The following is a 25,806-nucleotide window of genomic DNA, read 5'->3' as shown; positions in this document are numbered from 1 at the left end:
TCCTTCTCTTCGCACCCCACATGAACACGGACGCCCACTTCCGCTGCCTGCCCCAGAACCCTCCAGCAGATGGCAAGCCAGATGCTCCAGAAACCAAGTAACGTAGGGAGAATAGCTGTCAACCGTCCCTTATTTGGCGGGAAAGTCCCTTATCACAGTGCTGTGTCCTGCTGCTGTCCCTTATTGATGATGTCCCTTAAATTTCCCTGGTTTCAAAGGAAGCAGCTCCTCTCCCTCCCTCCCTGCTGGCCAGGGAGGAAGGAGGCTCCAACTGTGTTGCTTGGCTGCGTTGCTCACCCAATAAGGAGTCTAAGAACGATAGGGGGGTGGAGCTTGCATGCCTTGTGCCAATCAAATCGGCCGCGTTCCCTGGGGACTTGCCTTTGCTCAGCGCTTCCCAGCGGAGAGGCGACGGTGGTTTTCCTTGCTGCATCCCCTTTGCCGGGTTGCTGCACTGTGGGAACCACCAATTGAGGCTTTGTTTGGCTGCTGGCTGGGCTTTCTGCCTTTGGCTTGGGGGGAATCAGACGTCGAACATACCTGTGCTCTGAAAATCCCTTATTTTGGCTGCTGATCCCTTATTTTCGAGGCTGCTGGTCCCTTATGTTCAAATCTGTAAGTTGACAGCTATGGTAGGGAGTGGGAGAAGACTGCCGGCTCCCCACTGGGGCATCCGGTCAGCCACTGTGAGAACAGGATGCTGGACAAGATGGGCCATTGGCTTGATCCAGCAGGACTCTTCTCACATTCTTATGTGCCCTCTAGTGTTTCTCAAACTTGATAAACACTGGAGGGCACCATAAGTCTCCAGCTGTTGTTGGGGCTGCAACTCCCATCATCTCTGACCACTGGTCCTGCTAGCTAGAGATGATGGGAGTTGTAGTTCAACAACAGCTGACGACCCAAATTTGAGAAACACTGCTCTAGATAGTGCTGGACTCCACTATCTTCGCCCTACCCCTGATTATTTACCATGGTGGCTGGGGCCAGCATCCAATCTCTGGAGAACAAATTCGCCATTCCTACTGTAGGAATTAGAGCAGATATCTCTATCCTGATGCCCCCTGGGTGTTACAGCTCCCATCCTCCCTAATTCCCTTGGTCAGGCTGGTTGGGGCTGATGGAATCAGGAGTCCCAACAACATCTGGAGAACCTTAAGCCACAGACTCATAAGCACATTTGACACAAAACTCTGGCTCAGCGAGGACGCGAAGTGGTTCTTTGGCTACGGAGTTTCAAGGAGGTTCTCACTGCATCTATTAGCAGCTGTTCCAGCAGGCTGCAGAAACGAAGGAGAGGGAAAGCAGCACAGTTTACCATTGGCATTGCCAGAGCGGGGCAAGCACAAACACTCTAAACAAGAAGCTTGCCTTAGGGCCGTATCCCCTTGTGGGCAAACTTCCGTCAGTGATGGACGGAGCCTGAGGCAAAAATGGGCAGGTGAACAGGTGACTTACCTTCATAGAGTTATATTCTCTGTAGTTACATGCAAAAGTCAGTGGATTCTCCATGTGTGCGCGCGCACACATCCCTCTCTATCCACGCCAGTAAAAGATATGACCACGGTTCACAAATTTGTTCCTGAGAAGGGTGTGGAACAGAGCCAGAGAGGATTGTTGCTAGGTTGTAACCCAGGAAGCAGAGACATTACCTTGCAAACAAAGGTCCGTATAGTTAAAGCTATGGTTTTCCCAGTAGTGATATATGGAAGCGAGAGCTGGACCATAAAGAAGGCTGATCGCTGAAGAATTGATGCTTTTGAATTATGGTGCTGGAGGAGACTCTTGAGAGTCCCATGGACTGCAAGATCAAATCTATCCATTCTGAAGGAAATCAGCCCCAAGTGCTCACTGGAAGGACGGATCGTGAAGCTGAGGCTCCAATACTTTGGCCACCTCATGAGAAGACTCTCTTCATGAGAAGAGAAGACTCCTTGGAAAAGACTCTGATGTTGGGAAAGATGGAGGGCACAAGGAGAAGGGGACGACAGAGGACGAGGTGGTTGGACAGTGTTATCGAAGCTACAAACATGAGTTTGACCAAACTGCAGGAGGCAGTGGAAGACAGGAGTGCCTGGCGTGCTCTGGTTCATGGGGTCACGAAGAGTCGGACACGACTAGATGAATAAACAACAACAACCCAGGAAGCGCCCTAAGAGCTGGATATTCTTCAACTCCGTTATCTTCTTGGATGCATTATCTATTCTGTGTTAGGCATTACCCTTTCTCTTGTTCAGTTTTAAGCTGTTAAACTAGGCTGGTTTATTTGCATTGCTTCATACAAACTTGTACATGCTGATTCAAACTGTTGCACTTAATTCTTCATTTGGTATGCTGTGAGCTACTTTGGGCACAGTTCTGAAGGAAAGCGGCACACAAATAAATGCACGGTGATCTATTTGGATGTAATCGGACATTTCCTGTCTCTTTCCTATATGCTTCGCGTGGTTTAAAAAGGTGTGCAATGCCTTAAACTTGACCCAAGCCTTTGGGACAGGTTTGGATGACAACGCAGGTGAAGGTGTTTGGACTTCACACACTTACATGTGTAACTTTAAAGGTGCTTCTGCAAGAGACAGAATCAGAGGTGTGGCACACACATAGCCTAATATTCCCTCTGATTCCCTAATCCATTTGGGGCAAATGGGCCACTGCTTCACCAACTTCAGCCTGCCCTAAGCCAGCCCCCACCTGACAACCTGTTGAAGGGGGTGTGGTCCTGCCTGTCAGCTTCCTCCTCTTTAAGCTTAGTGTTTTCCTCCTAGAACTCAGCAGGGAGTAGGAGGATGAGGACAAAACTAGAATAAGTTGGCTTTCCTTGTCGTGGGCTCTGGCGCCACCTACTGTTCGTCTCCCTGACTTCTGCCCTACCAGTCCCAATGGGCACCAGCCACCAATCCCCTGATTATTAGAAGAAGAAGAAACCTTGGGCAATGAAGAAGACTCATAACTACATCAGGACAAAGCAAGATTGGACTGCCACCCAGGAATAAGTTACGGTGCTTTCAGAATATGAAATATACAGTCCACAACACACACACCTCTCAAAATAAAGTATCACCACAAATAAAGGAAAGACAGAAAAGTGCATTTGTCACGTAAAAATTAAAAGCTTTTTTTAGTGTTTAAAATAGCATTTACACATAAGCTGCTATATATTAACTATACAGACACTTGAATTTTAATACAATATCTACAAAAAGAAAGAATTCAATTATGAAATAGACATGTTAAATGGGGAAACAGTACGGTTCACACTGCCCAAAGGTTGACCTTGGGAACTGAACCAGTTCTAGGACAGTTAACGTTTGAGAGTGATAGGGAGTAAAGATTCTCCCCACCTCCAGTCATTACTTAAAATCATTTATTTTAAATTGTTTTCCTTTACTGTACATAAATTCTTTACACATCTTTCTAATCACTGATTAGAATTAAAATCATTCTTTTGAAGTTACTCACTACAATCCAGATAAACGAAATTTTAAAAAAGCCAAGGGGTGAGTCCACCTAGGGGATTAACAGCAGATCCACACCATTCAAAGTTCATAGATCCTACAACGCAGGAATTACAGCTAAAGAATCCCTAGCATAGAATCACAGAATTGTAGAGTTGGAAGGGACCCCGAGGGAGCTGAAGGGGTGTGCATTTAAAAGCACATGATTTTCCCCCAAAGAATCCCAGGAACCGCAATCTGTTAAGGGTAGTGGGAATGGTAGCTCTGTTGGGAGGGAAACGACATTCCCCCAGGGTTGACTGGGGAAAGCCATGTGCTTTAAACAGATGGTGTTGATCTGCCCGAAAACAGAACAGGAACAAAAGCAAGACTGGCCAAAGGTCAATGACAAGACAGTGGGGCATGTTTGTCCAATTACAGTCAGATTAAACAATCAGGGGTGGACCACTCTAAAAGAGTGTAGAAAGAGCACAGATCCACTGGGACACAGCAAGTGAACCATTTTTAACGTGGGTGAACCATTTTTAAGGTTGAAGACCAATGTACCCCTTAAAAAAGGGTTGGGCCAACTTAAGGCAGCTACCTCTGTTACACCTGCCATCAACCTAACAGCTATTTTGGAAGCTTCTAAGAATCCCTAACAGGTCCACACAACTGTTGCAAGGTTGCCCCCTGCTACACAGGTGGTGCCATTTTATTATCTATGTGTGTCTATGCCTGTATCTATCCACAGGGGTGTTGCAGATCGTACGATTCACGAAGCAAATAGTTGTGCTATTCTAAACGCTTGCTCATGTGAGTTTTGCCGTAAGTACTGGAGATATAAAGTTGTAGCCAATGTTTGCCTTACTCAGGAGAAGATCCCCCCTAAACTTAAAGGACAAGATGCAACATAGTTCCATCAATTTCAATGGGTCTACTCTTCAGTAAACCTTGACTGGATGTAACCCCCTTTAACTATATATCCACAAGAAGAACCGGCTGGTCTTCGCACTCCTCTTCTCCGAGATTTGCACCCTCAGAGTAAACTGATTTGTGACTCTTAACATCTCTTTTGGGATGTCTGCAAGGAAGCTGAGCTGCCTAGGAAGGAGCCCCTGGCAAGTTCACAGCATCTGATGACAGCATCTCTGCTAGGGGGCACCACAGTTCGGTGGTCAAGCTTTGAACGCAGACAGTCCAAGTTTCAATCCTTGGCGTCTCCAGTTAAAAATGGTCAAGAAGTGTTCGATGGAAAAGACCACAGACCCTGGTGAGAATTGCTGTTGCCAGTCAGAACAGGCAGTGCATCTACTTGTTCTGACTTGGTAGAACATGGGAAGCTGCTTTATCCAGCTTAGTACCATCTACTACACTGACTGGCAACAGCTCTCCAGGCAGAAGAACTCTCCTAGCCTTAGCTGGGGGATTGAGCCTGCAATCTTTATGCAAAGCAGAAGCTCTGCCACTGAGCTGCTAACCTTCCCCAGAAACCAGCTGTTGAGGAATAACCAAAGTGGCAGGGAAAGTGCTTTGCAGGGTGTCCAGTCCCTTACCGTTGCTGTGTTGGGAAATCCTGGAGAGCTGCTGCCAGTCAGAGCAGATGGCACTGGGCTAGATATAGCAATGGCCTGAGCTGGAGATAGGCAGCTTTATATTATTCTGAGATTTTTCTCTGCCACTGTAAACCAAAGATGTGGAGCGGTGGCAGGAAACTGACATGGGCTGGTGTAGCCATCAGAGTGGACCTACTGAGATTGATGGACCTAAGTTCATCGTGCCCATTAAGTTCAATGGGTCTACTCTGAGGAAGGCTGGCACTCGAGACAACCCATGGATGCCCTGCAAAAGCACAATTCCCAAGATTATTATTTTTATTGGTGGGGGGGGGGGGGAGAGATTGCTATCACTGCAACTCCAAACAGTTGAAAGATGAGAGTGCAGTTGTGCAAAAAAGAAAAAGAGAGAGAGAGAGTTGGGAAGAGTAAACAGGTGATTGCAAAAAAGCAGAATCGTTCTCACGATTGTCACTATAATGTCACAGCCTTTCTCACAAAGCATGCTGTTGCCACCACATCCAAAAGCACAGACCTGCTAACACTTTGTCATTTTGACTGGCTTGAAATTTTTAACTTACACGCACAAAATGGACAGAGAAACATATAGAGGCTTTTCCACATGACCCCAAAGTAGAAGTGCTAACACAGCCTTGTCCAAATTTCTGATAGCTGTGATGCTTTCGTGTATTTTTTTTTTTTAATACAAGCTGACAGAAAGCTGCAGTCACTCTCACCATTGCCCAAAGCTTTGTTTTTAAGTGTCTCCGCATTTGGGGTCCCCTTCCAACTCTACAACTCTATCTCTGATGTGGGTGTTCCTCCTAATTCAAAAGAAAAGCCCAGAACAGCAGCTTATGCAGATACATAAGAGGCAACCTCCCGTGACAGCAGGCCAGTTCTGCTGCCTCTCCTTTTTGGGAGCTAGACAGTCACACGCTGTCTATGTGGAGATGCACCAAAATGACATGCTCCCAATGGAGGCTATTTGGAGGGAGGAAAGCTGAGAGCTTTCTCATTCAGAGATGCAACAGGCATCCTCAGCCAAAAGCAGGTGAGCTCTGCGATGGCATTTCTCCATTAGGTGTGTGGATCAAGAAGCCACTTCCAATGCACAAGTTATTTGCCTTCAGAGGCTCCCCATCGTATCTCTGGATGAGTCAGTAGACTTAGCTTACTTCTTTCAAATCAGCCTCCACTGGGTTTGGGCAATTGCCTCTGTCAATTAGGTGCATGGATCAATGCCCCAAGGCCAGTGGAGGCTGATGGGAAGGAAGGAAGCCAAAAGCGGCAACTCACACATAGCCAGTGAGCACCCTCCTCCTCCGGCGAGTCCTGTGGGCTGCTACAGGAACTCTCTGACAATGTACATTTGCTCATATGACGCCAAGAAACATTAACACGCTTAATTATTTTAGTTAAATTTATTTCTCACCACACAAGTAGCCATCCAAACGGCTCCAGCCCAGTTTGGAAAATTCAGTGCTAGCAATTTTATTCTGCTGCAGAAGTTTGTTATAGTAGCAATTGCACCTTTTCCTGTCAATTGATAAGCACAGCCATGTATATTCATTGCACTCAACTGCCAAGCAAGTGCGCCATGTTTTGTAGATCATAGAATTCTGCATTCTCGCTTAGCTTTTTAAAAAGCATTTTTAAGAGGTTCTAGCTCTCATCGCTGAGAAGCCAAGCTTGAAAACATAAGCATGTGGACTGGAAGTCAGCAAAACCCTTAAGTGATGCGGAAGTGAGGGTGGGTGGTGGGTACAGGAGAGACCACATCCACACCATACATTCAAAGAACTGTGATACCACTGTAGACAGGCATAGCTTCCCCCACAGAATTCTGGGAGCTGTAGTTTTTAAGGGGTGTGTTGTTAGGAGACCCTCCCATTCCCCACTGTAGAGCTACATTTCCCAGAGCGGGAACACAAAATGACCAAGCCAAACCCGGGAGGAGGGCAGTACTGGGATCATTCTCCCTCATGCACAGTAGAAGCTAGTTCATGAAGACATATGGGGCACTGCCCCACCAACTTCAGTCTGCCTTCAATCCACCTGCCTATCTCTCTTTCCTACAACCAGTCCAAGGACTGCAAAGGACTTTAAAAAAAAATGGTAAAGACCAACATTTCTAACACTTCGAAAAGCTTGCTGCTGTGTGCAAAACATTCTCATTTCTGAAGCCCAGCGATCCGCCAGCATTTGCGCCAGGCCAGACTGTGGATGCTGTAGCTCAAAGTACAGGAAAACACTCATTTAAAAATGAAAAGAGAGGGGACCTCACAGAAGACAGCCAGCAGTCCACATGAGTATTTGGGGAGGGGGGTGGACGGATGTGGAATGAGAAGGCCGATCCCCCCCCCCTTTCCTCCTGATGAGCAAGCTATAAAGAGACAGGCCAGCTTGCACACACAATGGGAAGTATTGCTGGCTCAGTGCTATCAACACAGCTTATAAAACCAATGGTCAAGTTAAGTGCTCAAATCTCAAATCGCCCGGAAGAAACAAATAGGGCGAAAACAGATAAAATACATGTGACAGAGAATGCAACAACTTGTAAACCTGGGGGTTGCATCTCACCTTTCTCACTTGCCTAGAACATGTACACTCCATGCCGGTCAAATACTATATCAACACTATACCTTGTCCATCTTACTGAAGAATCAGGTGGGCATTTTGGCTCTGCAATTTATTTTTTAAGCAGCACTCACATAACGTTCAATACCTGTCCACCTTTCACTTTACTCACCTCCCCAAAAGAGAGTCAGGAATATTTTTACAAAGTTGAGGTGTGTTTGTGTGATCATGGTGTCCCTAGTGGATACTAACCAATAGGCACCGACCACACTCTGCTTTTCTCCAATGTTTCTAGAACTGGTTTGTTCTTGGTGGTTTTGTGGCCTTTGTTCATAGATGCAGGAAAATGTATGTATGTATGCTTTCATGTCAGAACCACCCCCCCCCCCAGGTTTTCAAAACCACTCTCACCACCCTTAAAATTTAATGTCTGTTTTTTATCTTCTTTGGCGGCAATCTTGGAAGTTCATGCCCATCATTTATATGAAGTGCTACAAAAATAGCCCAGCAGAGATGCAGAACACGAACGGCAGCTGGTTGTCCCTCCAGGACAAGGATGGGGGACCTGTAGCCCTCCAGATGTTGCTGAACCACATCTGCCACCATCTCTGACCACTGACCCATGCTGGCTGGGGCTGATGGGAGCTGGAGTCCAGCAACATCTGGAAGACCACAGATTTCACTCATCCCTGCTCCAGAACGAGAAGTGAAAACAGCACCAGGGAGATGTGGAACTGTCCAAACAGTAACATGGTTGGGCAAAGTTTAAGTGGTTTCCCTCCTAAGGGAAAGCCTGCTTATTCAAGTTCATTCACTCAGTGATTTTCACTACCTCCATCTATTGCAAGACAGTAGTAACCTCAAACATCCACATACATTGTACAGGTTTTTGAAAGAGATCATGAAGAAGTGCTAACCAACCCACTTTGCAATCCTAAATTTCAAAAAGGATCCACCATTATCTAGGGCAAGGTTGCGGAACCTGTGTCCCACCAGAGTTCTTCAGAGTCTGATTCCCACCAGTCCCCATCCAGCATGGCCAACATCAGGGATGATGGGAGTTGTAGTCCAACAATATCTGGAGGGCTGCAGATTCTCTGTCCCTGACCTAGGTCAACCACAGAGTGAAGGAAAGTATATCAAGTGACACACAACCCCTGCTTCCCATTCTCATTTGGGTGGCAGGTCTATGACACAGATATGGGGAGTTGCTCAAGCTGCAAGTCCGTACTTTGCTTGGCACTGGTCAGACCACAAACAGCTACATTTGATTGGCATTTCAAGCTTCCCATCCAAGGACTGGGACCACTTGAGTCCAATGCCATCTCTAAACAGGGTATGTATCCCATGACTGGCGTGCTCTGGTCCATGGGGTCACGAAGAGTCGGACACGACTAAATGACTAAACAACAACAATCCCATGACTACAGTATTCCTGAGGGATGCCTCTCCAACCTTGCGAATCCTTCAAGGTGGTCTTGGGGTCATTCTATTCTTAACAAATCACAAGTATGTAATTGTCTCTGATGCACCGGTGCATTTTGATGCTTAAAGTTACTGAACAGGTAACTAATTTCCCCTTCTACCCTGCGTACAAATTTGGAAGCAGGTGGTAACGGAAATTTCTGTCAGCTCCAGGTGACTCTTGTGTGTATCAGCTTCTATTGGTATGTGAACAGTCCCTGTCGCATTTATTTTTAACAGTGCTGTCGTTGTTTTAAATTGCGTATGTAACCAGAGTCAGATTTTGCTGTTTGCAAACGCTTAGATAAAAAGCCACTGGGTGTAATGAAAGGCCAAGTTGAATTTATTCCTGCTTTCTTATATGGAAAGCAAGCTGGACACTGAATCCCTTTTCTCTGGCATCAGCTGCTTTTGCCTTCAGTGCAGGGGGAAAGCAAATGCTAGCAGCTGATGCCACAGAGAAGAGAGCAGAGCTGAGAAATGGATCTCCTTGCTCCCTTTAGCAGAGAAAAACAAGAAACAGCGAGCGTGAGCAAACAACGGAGGCAGGAGCAGGACTTGCCCAAGGTGGACAGGAGACCTCTTGGCCCAGCTGCTTGTGGTAACTGGCAGACACTTCGTAGTTTCATGGTTCGGAGAAGTCCAGTGCACAATTCAAACCTGAAGACATGCATGCAGGGAGAAGCACAAAGTGCCCAACTCTCTACCAAGTGAGTTATTTCCCCCTTTCTTAGGGCAATCGCATGGTGTGGATCCAGGCACCATGTAGCGTGCAAACAAGGCCTGAATAGTAAAATGAAGAAAGGAAGCAAAACCTTGGCACAGAGCCAGATCTTCACTTATGGTTGGATACAGGACTCCCATTGGATACAGGACTCCCATAATGCACCATTTGCAGACACACCTTAGATTTTATAGCTACTGGCTAGCACTGTCCTTTTCATAGCAAAAGAAGAAGGGTCCCCCCCCACCCCCAAGATGGAAAGAAAGTAACCAGAACATTTAAAACAAAAACAAAAACAAAAGAAGGTGCAAATATGCATGACTGGAGAATTGTGTGTTGTTGCTTTTTAAAAGCACTATATAAAATGCTATTTCTTGATTGAGAACACAGTATAATTGCACTGGGGAGAGGATGCCACAGATACCAAAGCTCATTAGGGTATGTGAAGAGAACACCAATCAATCACATTGGTCAGGGTAGGGGAAGCAGAAGGAGAATTAAAAAAAAAAAAAAAAGATTCCACTGATTTGCAGATATCTAAGTTTCCAGGACTTCTGTTCCTCGTTTGCTTGCAAACATCAAGAGTCAGGAAGGCGTGACATGCAAAGGACAGTCCGAATAGTTTCTCTCTCTCCCCCCCCCCCATCTCTCTGTCTCCACCCCTATTTCTTTTCCAGCGTCAATTTGCAAACTTAAAAAAGGAACCCCAAGAAAACAAACCCTCCGCACAAGAGTCTTTTGAAGGCACTTCTTGTTCACATAATGTCAACGAAGAATTCGCAAGGGTTGCCCATGGCCTTCTGGAACGACTGGCGGCTGCCGGTCAGCTCGGGGGGGACGGAGGCGAGTTCCCGCACGGGGGGGCCCCCAGGGGGCCCACTTGTCCCATAGACTTTGGGGCCCAGCTTGGGGAGGCTGCAGAGCGGAGGAACGCCCGGAGGCCCGTGCGTATGGCGGCTGTGTGGGCTCCTCTCGCTGGGGGCAGCAGAGGCGCGGCTGTGGTGGCTGAGCTGGCTGAGTTGGCTGGCCGGCCGCTCGCGCCGAAGGACGCTCCCTGCTACCCCGCTCCGGGCAGTGGGATCCGATTCGCTGCCACTGCCGGCTGACTTGCGGTCCTTATCCCGAGCCAGGGTCCTCCGGCTTTTCTCGCTGTTGCTTCGGTTAGAGCCGCTGCTTTTACTTCCTGGGGGGAAGGAGGGAAGGGAAAGGGAAGGGGGTCAGTGAAAGGGGAAAGAAATGCAAGTGGCACGTCGCCTACACTTCCGACTGACGCCTGCCGATCAGCGGTGAAGAAATAACAGATGAAGCAGCAAGGATACATATGGTCCCGCACGAGGTTTGCATGCGATGGATGGCTACAGGACTCAGGTGAGCACAACTGCCAGGGCAGAAGCGGGTGTAACTTTTTGTCATGCATGGATGTCCAGAAACCACACTGAAAGCCTCGTAGAAGCAACGTAGCAACATTTTCAAAAAGGAGAAGTGATAATTTGGGGGGGGGGGGACACGCTGGGGTAAAAAAAAAAAAAAAGCAAAGGCAAAGAGTGTACAGTGGTGCCTCGCAAGACAAAATTAATCCGTTCCGCGAGTCTCTTCGTCTTGCGGTTTTTTCGTCTTGCGAAACACGGCTATTAGCGGCTTAGCAGCTATTAACGGCTTAGCGGCTTTAAGAAAAAGGAAACAAACTCGCAAGAACTCACAAGACGTTTCGTCTTGCGAAGCAAGCCCATAGGGAAATTCGTCTTGCGGAACGACTCAAAAAACGGAAAACCCTTTCGTCTAGCGAGTTTTTCGTCTTGCGAGGCATTCGTCTTGCGGGGCACCACTGTATTCTGTTTCGTAACAATAACGAAAAGCAAACCCTGCAGAAAGATTCACACGAATGTTTATTTCGAAATGTCCTGAAATCTCAAGTGGGGACCTGTAACCAAATGCTGCACTGTATTCTCCCTCCTAAAAGCCCTGCTTGGGTTCAGGGTTCCAGCCGGCCGCTCCCTCTAAGCGTGGCCTTCCACATTTCTCCAACGGACACTCTATGTTGCATGACTGCGGAGCATGCTCAGTCTTCAAGGCCATGCAAGTCTCTTGGAGGATTTGCCCCCATAAGTTGTTTGTTTGCTTTTGATGTGTGGGGTGGCTGGTTTGGTCTTTGGTACTTCTGCAATCCTTGGGATACCTCTGCATGTACCAATACCTCCCTCTTGTTTCTGAGCGGCCTCATCTTAGTTACAGTCCTGTTGGCACTCACCATCCAAGTTTGCTATTAGAAGACTCAAAAGTGGCTTTCCAGGAAGCATAGCTGCTGACCAGGCACGCACACAGTTTGTATTTGGCTGCAGTTGCTTTCATGCAGAGATTCACTGCAAGCTGCAAGAAGTTATTCTGTGTACTTAGGTATCCGAAATATTGTATTAAAACACACACACAGGCAAGGGAAGAACAATGAGTTCTCCATCTTTGATGCCTGAGATAGCAGAAGCTTATCTCAACAGTCCAACAGCCCTCAAGCTAGCCAAAGATCCAGACCATGGGAAGAGCATTCTGTGAACCATCTAGAGCAGCGGTTCTCAACCTGTGGGTCCCCAGATGTTGTTGGACTACAACTCCCATCATCCCTGAGCTCTGGCCTTGCTAGCTAGGGATGATGGGAGTTGTAGTCCAACATCTGGGGACCCACAGGTTGAGAAAGGCTGATCTAGAGAAAGAGTTTGTGTGTGTGTTTGAGTATGTACACTCCACAAGAAAGGACTCTAGGATCTGCAGCTCTAGCCCTTTATCAACCATCACTCCTCAATAAAAAAGAGAAAACAGATGTCATCTGGAATGTGTGACATTTCAGAAGGTAGCATTCTGTCCCCTTAAATTCCCGCTGGCTCTCAGACTGGGAGCAGATCTAGAGCTCTAAGTTTTGTCATCTAGCTGCTCAGTTGAGCTCAAATCTCCATCAAAAGCAATGTCTGTTTCACAGTGGAGCTCTCCAAGGTCCTGAAGAACTTCAGCAATTCCTGCTTACTAACTGAATCTGAGGGATGTGGGTGGCGCTGTGGGTTAAACCACAGAGCCTAGGACTTGCTGATCAGAAGGTCGGCGGTTCGAATCCCTGCAACGGGGTGAGCTCCCGTTGCTCGGTCCCTGCTCCTGCCAACCTAGCAGTTCGAAAGCACGTCAAAGTGCAAGTAGATAAATAGGTACCGCTCCAGCAGGAAGGTAAACAGTGTTTCTGTGAGCTGCTCTGGTTGGCCAGAAGCAGCTTAGTCATGCTGGCCACATGACCCGGAAGCTGTACACCGGCTCCCTTGGCCAATAAAGCAAGATGAGCACCACAATCCCAGAGTCGGTCACGACTGGACCTAATGGACCTTTACCTTTACCTTTAACTGAATCTGACACCCTGTAAACTGCAATCTGCTGATCAGCACTGGGGAAACTCCAGCCGAACTCTCCAGTGAAAGCTTTGCTTCCTATTCTGCAGGCTGTCCCAGCTCAGATGGCTGGCAGCCCAGGATAATTCAAAGGGAAACAAAAAGGACAGAGGGGCAGAGAGAAGAACATGGGGAGGAGAGACACGCTAAGAGTTTCAGAATGGGGGAAGACACAAGAATCTAGATGATCATGCTATATATGAAGCAATAATATCAGTTTTCAAGGGAGGTGTGTGAGACGCTTACCAGTCCCAGCCATTCCTTTATGAATCCTTCAGTCTAATGCTTGCTCAGGACAAAACAAGGGAATAACAGTTACAAAAGAAAAAGGGGGGAAAGCTTCAAGTGAAATGACACACAACTGCAGCAGCCACAGCAGCAATGCACTATTAGGCAGAAGGTGGTGAAGGGAAAAGCAACACACTATCCCCATCATGCTCTCTGCTCCCACTTCCCCAGATATCTTTGCGCCTAATATAGCATAGCCCTTCCACCTGTGCATTCAAGAAAGGAGCATCTCTCCTCATAGTACAGTCTCCTGCCAAGGCCGTTCTTCAGATGCTCATATGAGGAGGTATAAATGACTTAGGCCCCAAACATTCCCTACAGACCCTCTCAGGTGTTAAACACAGCAGGCAGAGTGAGTGTGGCTTGGCACTTCCACTGCCCTCTGAAGTTCAAGGTGGCATTGGCTTGGGAGAAGGCATTCTCTGTGGCTGCACAAATTCACCGCACAAAGTTCAAAATATTTTCTAAATGATGCAGATGCAACCTTAAAAAGCAGCCCAGCTCACTGTTTCAGCAACTAAACTTAAACGAGTCTTTGTTGGACAGGAATGCGGTAGGCTGGACAGGCGACAGCCAGAATATCCAAGTTCCCTTTCTCTCCTCCCACGCCCACCTCACCTTTTGTTTTGCTTTTCAGAGCTGATCTGTCATTAACCAAAAATAATGCTTATTTTTAGATATGAAATGTTAAATTACTGACTCTGCTGTGAATATTTGCTTTAGATTATAATCAGGCCCATGGAGAGGGACCGTTTTAATTTTTGCATGGAACCTAACAATGTATAATACTAACACTACCAATACTAATACTACCAATAGGTTGTTTTTTTAATGCTGATATGGTTTGTATCTGGCCATCAATGTAGGCAACACAATTCTACTCCCTCCTCCAGAAAGCTGAGACACTGACCCAGTTTGCAGGTAATGTTGAGCCAAACTATGGCTTAGCATGAGCATACAAACATGTGGGTTCTCTGGGCTAAGATCATGGCCACTGAACTCCTCCCTACTACTACTACTACTAATAATAATAATAATTTATTATTTATACCCTCCCATCTGGCTGGATTTCCCCAGCCACTCTGGGCGGCTTCCAACAGAACACTGAAATACAATAGCCTATTAAATGTTTAAAGCTTCCCTAAACAGGGCTGCCTTCAGTTGTCTTCTAAAAGTTTGGTAGTTGTTTTTCTACTATTGCAACAACACTACCTGGGGCTAAGCTATGGTTTGACTTAGTGATATGTTCAAGCCTGGGCTCGTGGTTTGTTTCACTTCAAACAAAGCACAAGCGGTAAATGCAAGACAAACCTTGGTTAGAGTTTGTGGTTTGTCTGCAGCAAGACGAACCATAAACACCAAACCATGCCTTAGCTCCAGGCAGTGCAGCAGTATCAGGAGAGGACTGCTGTGGCTGGGATCTTCACTCCAGGAACCTGTGCCTCTAACTCACATATGCTAAACCATGGCTTGGCTCGCCATTTAATGTGAACCAGGTCACCGAACCTATGCAGGCAGCTCGTTTAAAACAATCATTGACCAGCCTTCACGTTGCAGCAGAAAGAAATTGATTCCATGCATGATAGACAAAGGGAGTCATGAGAAGAGGAGAGAGGAAAACAAAACCAAGGGGTGGGGGAGAGGGAAGCAAACGGCCAGCAGGAATGGAAATCATGGAAGGGGGATGCACACGCCAGAGAACCTACCTTCGCTTTGCTGGCTCCCTGCGCTGCCGCTCCCATAGCTGAAGCCTGGGTCCTGGTAGGCTGGCGGGAAACACGGAGGGGCAAGGGGGTATTGGTAAGGATAGCCTTGCCCCAAGGGCCAAGGCGTGGCCGGGTGCGGGAGGGGGCCCAGGGTGTCTTGGTCTGAAGCTCCGCTGGATCCATTGTTAAGGTTCAGTGCAGCCAGATCTGGAGACGGAAAGGAGAAAGCAACTTCCATGATGGCGCAGACACACAGAACAATATGGCTCAGGGGCAGAGTACGTGATTTGCATGCAAAAGGTCTCAGGTTCAATCTCTGGTATCTTCAGCTGGGGCTGGGAAGGACTTGAGACCTGGGAAAGCCATTGCTGATCAGACCCTTCCCCAAAGGGCGTAAGGAGGGGGACTTACTGCCACAGAGATCACCAAAGACGTAGTAGCACTGCTCTGAGAACGTGATTTTGTTCACAGTGTGCCTGAGGTAGCCATGTTTCAACATGCTGCTGGCGTACTTCCGGGCCTCCCTTCGGTCTTTAAAGCCCTCCACGTGCGTGTAGAGCCAGTCGACCACGTCCGCTCCTGCAAACAGCAAGGGGAGTAGTCAAAGGGGGGAAAGCACCACCAATTTGTTAATTCCACACCGCCCCCCACCTATCCACCCAAACCGGCACTCCTGGTAAAAATGACAACTTGTTTATTTGACATTGCCTGTGCCCTCACTTGCTTTCAGTCCCCATTGCCCTCGCTTGCTCAGTGTGGTGTAGTGGTTAAGAGCGGTGGACTCGTAATCTGGTGAACCGGGTTTGATTCCCCGCTCCTCCACATGCAGCTGCTGGGTGACCTTGGGCCAGTCACACTTCTCTGAAGTCTCTCAGCCCCACTCACCTCACAGAGTGTTTGTTGTGGGGGAGGAAGGGAAAAGGAAATTGTTAGCCGCTTTGAGACTCCTAAGGGTAGCAATAAAGCGGGATATCAAATCCAAACTCTTCTTCTTCTTCTCCTCTCAGTGATATCATTATGTTGCCAAATCTGGTTTGGCAAAGAGTATGCAGATTGCTTAAAACTACTGAAGCTGGGGAAAACATGTTTCAGATAAATACACCACAGAATAAGTGGGAGTAGTAGCTGGTGCTCTGTTCCCTCCTTGAAACCATGGTTTGCCAACCCTACTTTCAAGCCCTGGTTACCATGGACCCCAGCTATTGTTAACCAGAGTTACGGCTGGTGCTGTGGACAAAACCATTAACTGTGATGGCGAAGAGTAGGAAGAATTGAAGGGGGAAAGGAGGAGGAGGAGGAGTGGAGGCTGCTCACTACCTGTGATTAAAGGATGGGCTGCATTACATTTGCACTGCCCCATGCTCTTGTGCGAACCTGGTGCCCTCCAGTTGTTTTGGACTACAAATCCCATCAGCCACAGCAAGTAAAGGCTGTCTCATGCTACACCGTCATAGAATCATAAAATTGTAGCATTGGAAGGGACTGCCAAGGGTCATCTAGCCCAACTGCTATGTTCACTCCCTCCCTGTTCCAGGAAAAAACACACAAGCTGTGACAGTAATTCACAATTCCTCATCCAAACTGGCTGGGTGGCAAAGGGGCACAAACCGTAATCCAGAACAGGAAAGGGAATATTTTGCCGCCAGAGTTGACATCACTGTATGCTGGATTTCCATTGGCCCAACTCAGCCTTCCCTGGCCTACAACTTCCATCAGCCCCAGCCAGGAATGGCCACTGGTCAAGGATGATAGGAGCCAGAGTCCAGCAGCATCTGAAGGGCACCGTGATGGTGAAACCTGGTTTGGTTAGTTCCTTCATAAGCACCCACACAAGCAAACGTCATCAGTGGCAAAAAAGAAAACCTCAATTTAGTAAGGTGCCTTCTCTCCCACCCCCAGCCGCAGAAGCAGGAGTCACTCACCTATTACTGCATTGGAGATGGTAATTTTTAACCACATCCTGTCCCGAATCTCAAGGCCAGAATCCGACAACTGCATAACCTTGACAATGGTGGCCATGTCGCTTTTAACAGTTAAAGGGGATTCGTCCAGCTCTGGGAAAAAAGGAAGAGGAGACAGAGATGTTGCTATAAAGGAAACAAGGAATGGATGGAGGCTGAGAGGGAAAGCAGGGGGTGGGGTGGGGGAAGCAGTTTTATGCAAGGACAGCCCTGCTATGAGGAAAGCTGAGGTGGGCATTTTAGCGTGGAGGTTGCAGAGAAAGAGAAGGACCTGACCATGAGGTAAAATCGGCCAGCAACTCCTCCTGCACAAGCCTAACTAAAATGAACTTCAGCTGAGCAAGAGAGATGTAGACAGGGAGTGAGGAAAACTGGTCCCCTCCATTTTGTCCGCCTCATTTGGAGGCGATAAACAAGAAAGGCATTGTTTCTGCAGTACTTTGGCTGAAATGTGAAACTCATTGCTGATGGGGGCTGATCAGGGCAGCAGGAGACTACCCCTCATTACAAACCTCCATCATGACATGGAGCAGTTCTGAGGGGATTCTGGGAGAGAAATGATAGCTGCCTGAGGCTACCATTCCCCCCCCCCCTCGAATGGTGAAAGGGATCATTCTGGCAATACTTTGCATGAGCTGTGAAACTTATCACAGGTGGAGGCTGTGGTGGCAGGGTGCTGTTGTTGTTGTTTAGTCATTTAGTCGTGTCCGACTCTTCGTGACCCCATGGACCAGAGCATGCCAGGCATTCCTGTCTTCCGCTGTCTCTCACAGTTTGGTCAAACTCATGCTGGTAGCTTCGAGAACACTGTCCAACCATCTCGTCCTCTGTCGTCCCCTTCTCCTTGTGCCCTCCATCTTTCCCAACATCAGGGTCTTTTCCAGGGAGTCTTCTCTTCTCATGAGGTGGCCAAAGTACTGGAGCCTCAGCTTCAGGATCTGTCCCCCTCATTTGCATGTTACCCATCATGATGCTGAGTTGCTTTCAACTCAGTTATGTCCAGAGGAGGCCCATTGAAATGAATGAACCTATGGTAGTCACATCCATTATCTTCTATGGGTCTGCTCTGAGTGGGACTGGCATCAGGTACAACCCAGAGTGCAGGTCTGAGGGGGTTCTGGGGGAGGGGGAGGGGACAATGGCTGCCACAAACCAGCGTTTTCTTCCCCCTCAGAACAAGGCGAACAAAAAAGGAAAAGAGAGGGGCCATTTTCTATTCAAAGCCACCCCAAAATCCAGTGGAAAGTTCTTGTTTGTGAACTTTCAGCCTTAGAGAAGTGAATTAGCAGCAGTTGGGTCTCCTCCTTCAGGTACCCAAACACCTCAGGCCCAGGCCTGAAGACTATACTGGCAAATCCTGAGTGGCTTCTCTTCATTTCAGCATGGCTTGTGCTGAAGAACAGACAGCATGGAGGCCAGCCAGAAGGGGGCGGGTGTCATTATTTGGATCTCCCCCTACAGGCATCAAAACTTCTTGAGCATTCAAATAAATTTAATTGAAATCTCTTGCTTTTAATAGAGAACCTTGTCTAAAAAGGAGACCGGCCGGGGTGTATGTGAGAGAACTTTCAAATTGAAGTGCCTGTGCTGCAGCTACTTGGTGCTTTATTGGGGAGGATATCTACCGTATTTTTCGCACCATAGGGCGCACCGGACCATAGGGCGCACCCAGTTTTTTGGGGGGGAAATAAAGGGGGGGGGAATTATTTTTCCCCCAGGCGCGGGGCTGGGGCAGGGGAAGCTCGAGCTTCCCCCGACCCCAGCCCCCAAACAGGCAGCTCTCTGCAAGCCGTGGGAGTGCTCCCGCTGCTTGCGGAGAGGTCCGCGAAGCCTGGGCGCGTTGAGCTCAGCGCGCGCAGGCTTCGGCATGCAGGCAAGTCTCCGCAAGCAGCAGGAGCCCAGCGCTGGGCTCCCGCTGCTTGCGGAGAGGTGTGCAAAGCCTGGAGAGCGTGAGGGGTCGGTGTGCACCGACCCCTCTCACTCTCCAGGCTTCAGCGAAAGCCTGCATTCGCACCATAGGACGCACACACATTTCCCCTTCATTTTTGGAGGGGAAAAAGTGCGTCCTATGGTGCGAAAAATACGGTATATCTCTGCTTATCAAAATTTCATGTCAAGAATTCTATTGCACAACTGCATTCTGTGTATGACACGTGTATCTGGCCTTTTTATGTAATTTAGGCTTTCTTCCCATTATTATTTATTATTATTATTATTAATTATTATTATTATTATTATTATTATTATTATTATTATTATTAAATAAATTGGATGTGAAACTACACTAGCTGAAGAAGTATATCTGAGATACTTCTATATATCTTTATCACATACAGCCCCACTTTAAGGGTGTTCACAAGTGAAGTATTCCAGATTAAAAGTGATGGTGTCACTAAGGGCACTTCCTTGGTCATGAAAGGTGTGGGGACGGCATGGGGAGAGGCTGACTAGAATCACGTCAAACTGCCGTTCTGGCCTAGGGACCTACTCTCAGCCTGCCCCCGGGCTGTACCACCTTGCTGGGCTATACCGCTTCACCTGAAGGAGACAGATGCTCACATGTTTGAATGCCATCTCTGCGCAAGTGAAAACAAATCCCTGCATATGGAAAACTCAAATGTCTGGGAGAAGAGCCCTTCTCTCTAACAGGCTAGTTTTCTATGTGGAGGGAAAAATATTTATTTATTTGGGGGAGAACCCAGAAAATGAAGGGGGGAGAGGAATCAAGGATAGAAGCCAGGCAGCCAAGGCCAACCTGGCAATTGCCCAGACTAAAAAGTCAAGACTGAACCACAAGCTTTTATACCTCTAGCAGGGAGACCAATGGGGTGCCAGCAGGGAGACCAATGGGGTGCCAGAGTGGGTGGAGCCATCTAGGCACCCAGGGAGGCTGCCCTCAAGAATTTTTGGACTACAACTCCCATCAGTCCCTGGGGCAGAGAAGGGAGGGGGGAGAGAAACAAACAAACAAACAAATAGGGGAGAGAGGAGTTGGCAGGGGAGAGAGAGAAAAGAGGAAAGAGAGACCCTGGAGTTGATGAGAGTTGTAGTCCAAAACATCTGGAGGGCATCAGCTTGGCGAAGCTGCACTACCGGAACATGTCTGGATTTTATTTTTTAATGGAGCTACAGCACTGAATTAAGACCCAGTTCATTTCCCACAGAAACTTCGGGATCCACTTATTTTTCCATGCTTATGTCATCTGTCAGAAAAGGGGGGGAAAGCGCGTGGTGAAGGAAGACTTGGGAACACACAGATTCAGGCCATGCACCCCCTTGCGACACCAGAAGAACATCATCATCCACCACTTGCCGTTTTACCCACAAAGGCTCCAGGGTCCCGTTTGCAACCAATTCTCGCCAGGTGCTCTGCGGCAACGTTTGGCTTTGGCAGGAAGTTAGTTTGGTTAGTAGCGAGGAAAGCAACCTGCAGTTTGGGTTTGACAACGTTCCGATTTGAATGTGTGGGGAGCAATAAATGGGGAGAGCCCATTGAGAGAGGTTTATGTATTGGTGTGTCTGGGGTGTGGGGGTGTGTGTGTGTGTGTGTGTGTGTGTGTGTGTGTGTGTGTGTGTAGGAGACTGACAAGACCACAGCAGAAACCACATGGAGATGGAAAGACCACAGCTGCCTGTTTGGGTTCCTACAGAGCAGCAACTGGTACCCAGAAGCATACTGCCTCTCACAGTAGCAAGAGAACAGAGCTGTCATGGCTAGTAGCCACTGATAGAATTCAAGCTGCCCTCCAAGTTGGCAGCCATCACCATCTCTACATCTTCTGGAAATGAATGCCATAGTTTGCTTGTCTCCCCCTTGGAGCCAGCTGAGAAGAGGCTTGTAAAAACCAAACAGCCTATCTAAATCCACTGAAAAAGACCCTCAGAACTGCATGCCAGGGAGAAGCCTCCTCCGTCCTTCCACAGATCCCCTTTAGGAAAACTGACCGCCAATTTTTGTTGTAGATTTTTTTTTTTAAAAAAAATCCTAAGTAGTCCTTACTCCAGCAACTTAATTGTGAGGGGGGTCTATCTATTGCTATCTCCCCAAAAGAATGCAAAGAATGTCACAGCAGCCAGCGGCAATCTGTCGGCAGACAGCCAAAGGCTCTAACAATCTCAAGTATGCACAGAATTGTGCATGCATGTGCCAGGGGCAGGGGACTTCAGCTCAATGTTCCTCAACCTGGCGCCCTCCAAGTATTTTGGACCACAACTCCCAACAGCCTCACCCAGCACAGAGATCGTCAGGTTGGAGAAGGCTGCTTTGGCTAAAATAAAGGCAAAGTCAGATATTTTTTGCTGATCTTCATGGGAAGCTGTCTAGCTAGCTCAGTTCAGCCTACACTGACTGACAGCTGCTTTCCAGGTTTCTAGCCCTACCTGGAGATGCTGGGAATCAAACATGGGAACTTCTGCATGTGAAGCAGATGCTCTACCACTGAGCTATGCCCCTTCCCTTCTCTCTGCGGGATGGTACTGTAAAGGACTTTGAGGCTTCAACCAGTACCTATAGCAAGTTTTTTTGGAGTGGGAGGGAGGGTTGAGCAATAGCCCTCCAACCCAAAGTATGCCCATATCCGCACCACTATCCAGTGTAGGGTAGCGGTTCGAGCGCTTCAATAGGACCTGGAAGACCAGGTTCAGATCCCTTGGGCATGAAGTTCACTGAGTGACATTGCTCCAGTCACTGCCTCCCAGCCCAACCTACCTCACAGGGTTGTTGTGAACTATGTACACCACCTTGAGTTCCTTGGAGGAAAAAGGTGGGGGGTGAAGGGCTAGAAGCCATTCGAAAAGGCGAAGATATTTGAATGGTAAAATGAAAGAAAAAGAAAATTCACCCCAGGCCTGTGCTTTACTAATGTAAGAAGAGCCCTGCTGAGTCCTTTCGAGTCCAGCAACTCTCTAGCCACTGTGGTTAATAGACACTGTCAGCCTTATCCCCTGTGAATTTGCTAGTCCCCTAGCAAATAAGCAAATGTCCTTTAATGAGGACATCAGAAGGGCCCTGAAGCTGAATCAGACCAATGGCCCATTTAGCCCAGCAACCAACCAGATGCCCAACTGAGAATCCTGCAAGCAGGTCCCTGAGAGCATCACCCAACGTTCAACTCCCAGCACCTGACATTCAGAGGCCTCCTGCCTCCTACAGCAGAGGCAAATCACAGCCGCCGAGGCCTCGCAGCTGCTGACAACCTTATTCTTCCGGGTTTTGGGTGGCCATGGGTGGAGGGAAAACAAGTTTTATGCTCCCCACAGCATTGTTGTTGCTGGAGCTCTTTGGCTTTTGGGGTTTCTTGTGTTGTGTGTCTTTTGTTTGGAGTTTTGTTTGTTTGGCTCTACACTGCCAGCCCTGCGCAGGAGGAAATAACCTGCCCGGTCCTGGCGGCAGTGTGACTTACTTTCCGAATCGGGAATTGAGCTTGTTAGTGAGGAGCTGGTAGAGGTGATGGTGCTCATGGAGGGACTCATACCGTAACGGGGGTACGCTCCCGTCAGGGCCGTGGTATGAGAGATCCAGGCGGCGGGGTCGATCGGCCGCACGGGCTCAGCTGGAACGCGAGAGAAAACGGGGAGGGAGAAGAAAGGGTTAGCAGGCGCACTCTGTGGCGGTTCATCTCTTTCCTTTCAAAACTTACCGTATTTTTCGCTCTATAGGACGCACCCAACCATAGGACGCACCTTGTTTTAGAGGGGGAGAACAAGAAAAAAAATTCTCCCCCTCTCTGCTCAGCGCCCCTTCAGAGAAGCGGCAGGAGAAACGGAGCCCCTTCCATTTCTCCTCCCGCTTGGCTGAAGGGGCGCTGCGCAGCTCTCCCTCTCTGCTGAAGCCGGGAGAGTCTTGCTCTCCCGGCTTCAGCAAAAGGAACCCGAAGCATTTGGAGCGCAGTGCGAGGTCCCGCTGCACTCCAAAGGCTTCGGGCGGCTATCCCTGAAGCCTGGAGAGCGAGAGGGGTCGGTGCGCACCGACCCCTCTCGCTCTCCAGGCTTCAGCGAAAGCAACGTGTAGCCTCCGGAGCGCAGAGGGAGCGCTCCCTCTGCGCTTCGGAGGCTTCGCGTTGCTATCGCTGAAGCCAAGGAGCCTGCATTCGCTCCATAGGACGCACAAACATATCCCCTTAATTTTTGGAGGGGAAAAAGTGTGTCCTATAGAGCGAAAAATACAGTATATCCTGCCTCCCTGGAGAAGCATTCAAGGCGGCTTTTGGCACAAGAAAAAGCTGCGTGCAACATGGTTCCTGAAACCTCCCCCTCTTCCCCACCCCCAGACCACTTGAAAATGACTGAGGGTCTTGGCAAGCCCTTAACAAATGTCTCTATAATGTACAGTGCTGGATGCTAGGTGGTTCCTAATGGTATTTATATTGCTTCTCACATATATTGCATTTTATTGCATTCCGCAGTATTCAAACTGCGAATACAATGAAATACAATATTCATTTTCTTTTATTGTTTCACACAATTTACACACTGCTTGGTTGTAAACAACAATAACAACCTCAAAACAGTTTACGGAAAAGGTAGAACAATAAGATTGTCAATAAAAACAATTAACAACAATAATTTGAAACGTTCAGAGAGATTAAAACCATCAGTAAACTAAAACCAGATGAAAACACGAATCAGCATTCTAAACACCTGGGTAAGCTTGTCAAAAGAAGGAGATAAGGAAAACACAATTAAATATCAATATTTTATATTTATATTTATGTTGTGAACTGCCCTGAGATCTATGGGTATAGGGCAGCATACAAATTTAATTAATCATCACCATCATCTTCTAAAACCTTCTGACATAAAAGCTGCCTTGACTGTCCCTGCTAAAAAGGCTCTGCGTCCTGGGTACCTATTGGCCAGTTTTCTTAAAGCATAAATAACAAGCTGGGCTTTCTGCCCTTGTCTAGCCAATCAGAACAGGATTCTGCTTGTTTCATTTCAGGGTCCAGCTCAAACCTACACTTTCAGTTCCAGCAAATAACCTCAGGGACTCTGGGCTGGAGAACACACACCCCTTCGAGGCTGAATCCAAGGCAAGGCTGGTGGGGCCCATAAATACAGTTAGCCTTAGGAAGAGCCATAAGGTGTCTAAAGCTTTCACTTTACTGGTCAAAGTTCAGGTCAGAATAGTATTTAGTTCTGAGTCTCATCCTCCCTTCTGTAAGAAATATGGGTCAGGCAGACTGCATGTGTAGATTGTTTTTACTTTTTAAAAAGGTAAAGGTAAAGGAACCCCTGACCATTAGGTCTAGTCGTGACCGACTCTGGGGTTGTGGAACTTATCTCGCTTTACTGGCCGAGGGAGCCAGCATACAGCTTCCAGGTCATGTGGCCAGCATGACTAAGCCGCTTCTGGAGAACCAGAGCAGCGTATGGAAACGCTGTTTACCTTCCCGCCAAAGCAGTACCTATTTATCTACTTGCACTTTGATGTGCTTTCGAAGTGCTAGGTTGGCAGGAGCTGGGACTGAGCAACGGGAGCTCACCCCGTCGCGGGGATTCGAACCGCCGACCTTCTGATCGGCAAGTCCTAGGCTCTGTGGTTTAACCCACAGTGCCACCCGCGCCCCTTTTTCTTTTTATCTATGTCATTTTAAATTGTTATTGATATTAATGTTGTATTTTTAGTTTTAGATTTTATAATTTATGTGGAAATGTTTTCCATTTGGTTGTGTACCTTCTGATGTGTTTTATTTGTTGTTTATGACTTTTGTTATTTTGGTAATTATGTAAGTCTTGTCATGTTGTAAGCCGCCTTGAGCATTGTTTTAACTACGGAAAGGCGGCATACAAATAAAATGATGATGATGATGATGATGATGATGATGATGGATCCATGGTTTACAAATGCATAAACCCTGCTACCCTGTCTGTTTTACCAAGGATTTCCTTGTGCCAGCCCTGACTCTTCTTCATTTCCTTCCTGCATTTACATTCTGCCCAAGTAACTGCATCCTTTGGGCTGCTCACAAATTGAAAATAATTAAAATGCAAAAATGAAATAATTTAGCAAGCAAGGCAACAGAGACAAAAGTAGCACCAGCATAGAATGAGCATAAAAAACTGTGTGAAGCAGCATAAAAATGGTTTAGAACAGGGGCGTCCAACTTCCAAGAGTCTACTCACACGATTAATATGTGGCAGTGATCTAAACCAGCCTTTCTCAACCTGTAGGTTCCCAGATGTTGTTGGACTACAACTCCCATCACCCCTAGCTAGCAAGGCCAGAGCTCAGGGATGATGGGAGTTGTAGTCCAACAACATCTGGGGACCCACAGTTTGAGAACCGCTGATCTAAACCCCTTTTGGGGGAGATTCAGGTAAAAGTTGTTGAGTTTTTTTTAGGGAGGAAAGTCCCGTTTGGGGGGGGGGGTCAGGTCAAACTTGTTGTGCTTCTTTTGGGGAGGAACGTTCCATATTTTGCGGGGTTCAGTTCAGAATTGTTGAGCTATTTTGGGAACGTCCCGCTTATGTGCAGGTTAAGGTCTAATAAATGAAAACAGGTGCTCAGCGATAGAGCACTAAGGAGACAGTCAGCCTTGCAGTGAAAAGGCCGGATGGAGGAGCCAGCAATCTACCGCAATCTACCAAAACCTACCAGGGATCGACCAGTCAATCCAGATCGACCTGTTGGACATCCCTGGTTTATAAGATGAATCCATTTCATTGGATG

General features: G+C 47.7%; 1 protein-coding gene across 4 annotated transcripts in view; it reads right to left on the bottom strand.

The window, feature by feature from the left end:
• Window positions 1-25,806, bottom strand: part of DVL1 (dishevelled segment polarity protein 1) — a 110,046-nt gene that overhangs the window by 3,526 nt on the left and 80,714 nt on the right. The window contains exons 11-16 of one of the 4 annotated variants that reach the window (XM_028740853.2): window positions 22,538-22,687; window positions 17,097-17,228; window positions 15,586-15,753; window positions 15,175-15,381; window positions 13,427-13,465; window positions 10,837-10,941 (exon numbers count right to left, since the gene is read on the bottom strand). In XM_028740853.2, the coding sequence (XP_028596686.1) occupies window positions 13,455-13,465; window positions 15,175-15,381; window positions 15,586-15,753; window positions 17,097-17,228; window positions 22,538-22,687 (668 nt within the window). In that variant the 3' untranslated portion in view covers window positions 10,837-10,941; window positions 13,427-13,454. Of the gene's footprint in view, window positions 1-5,319; window positions 10,942-13,426; window positions 13,466-15,174; window positions 15,382-15,585; window positions 15,754-17,096; window positions 17,229-22,537; window positions 22,688-25,806 lie in introns of those variants that run through there. The other 3 variants (XM_028740848.2, XM_028740851.2, XM_077931352.1) reach the window with 3 other exon arrangements.

This window comes from Podarcis muralis, chromosome 7 (genome assembly GCF_964188315.1).
Source record: "Podarcis muralis chromosome 7, rPodMur119.hap1.1, whole genome shotgun sequence".
Classification (NCBI taxonomy): Eukaryota; Metazoa; Chordata; class Lepidosauria; order Squamata; family Lacertidae; genus Podarcis; species Podarcis muralis.
Note: the sequence above shows the minus strand (reverse complement) of the source record. Positions and strands in the feature narration are given on the sequence as shown.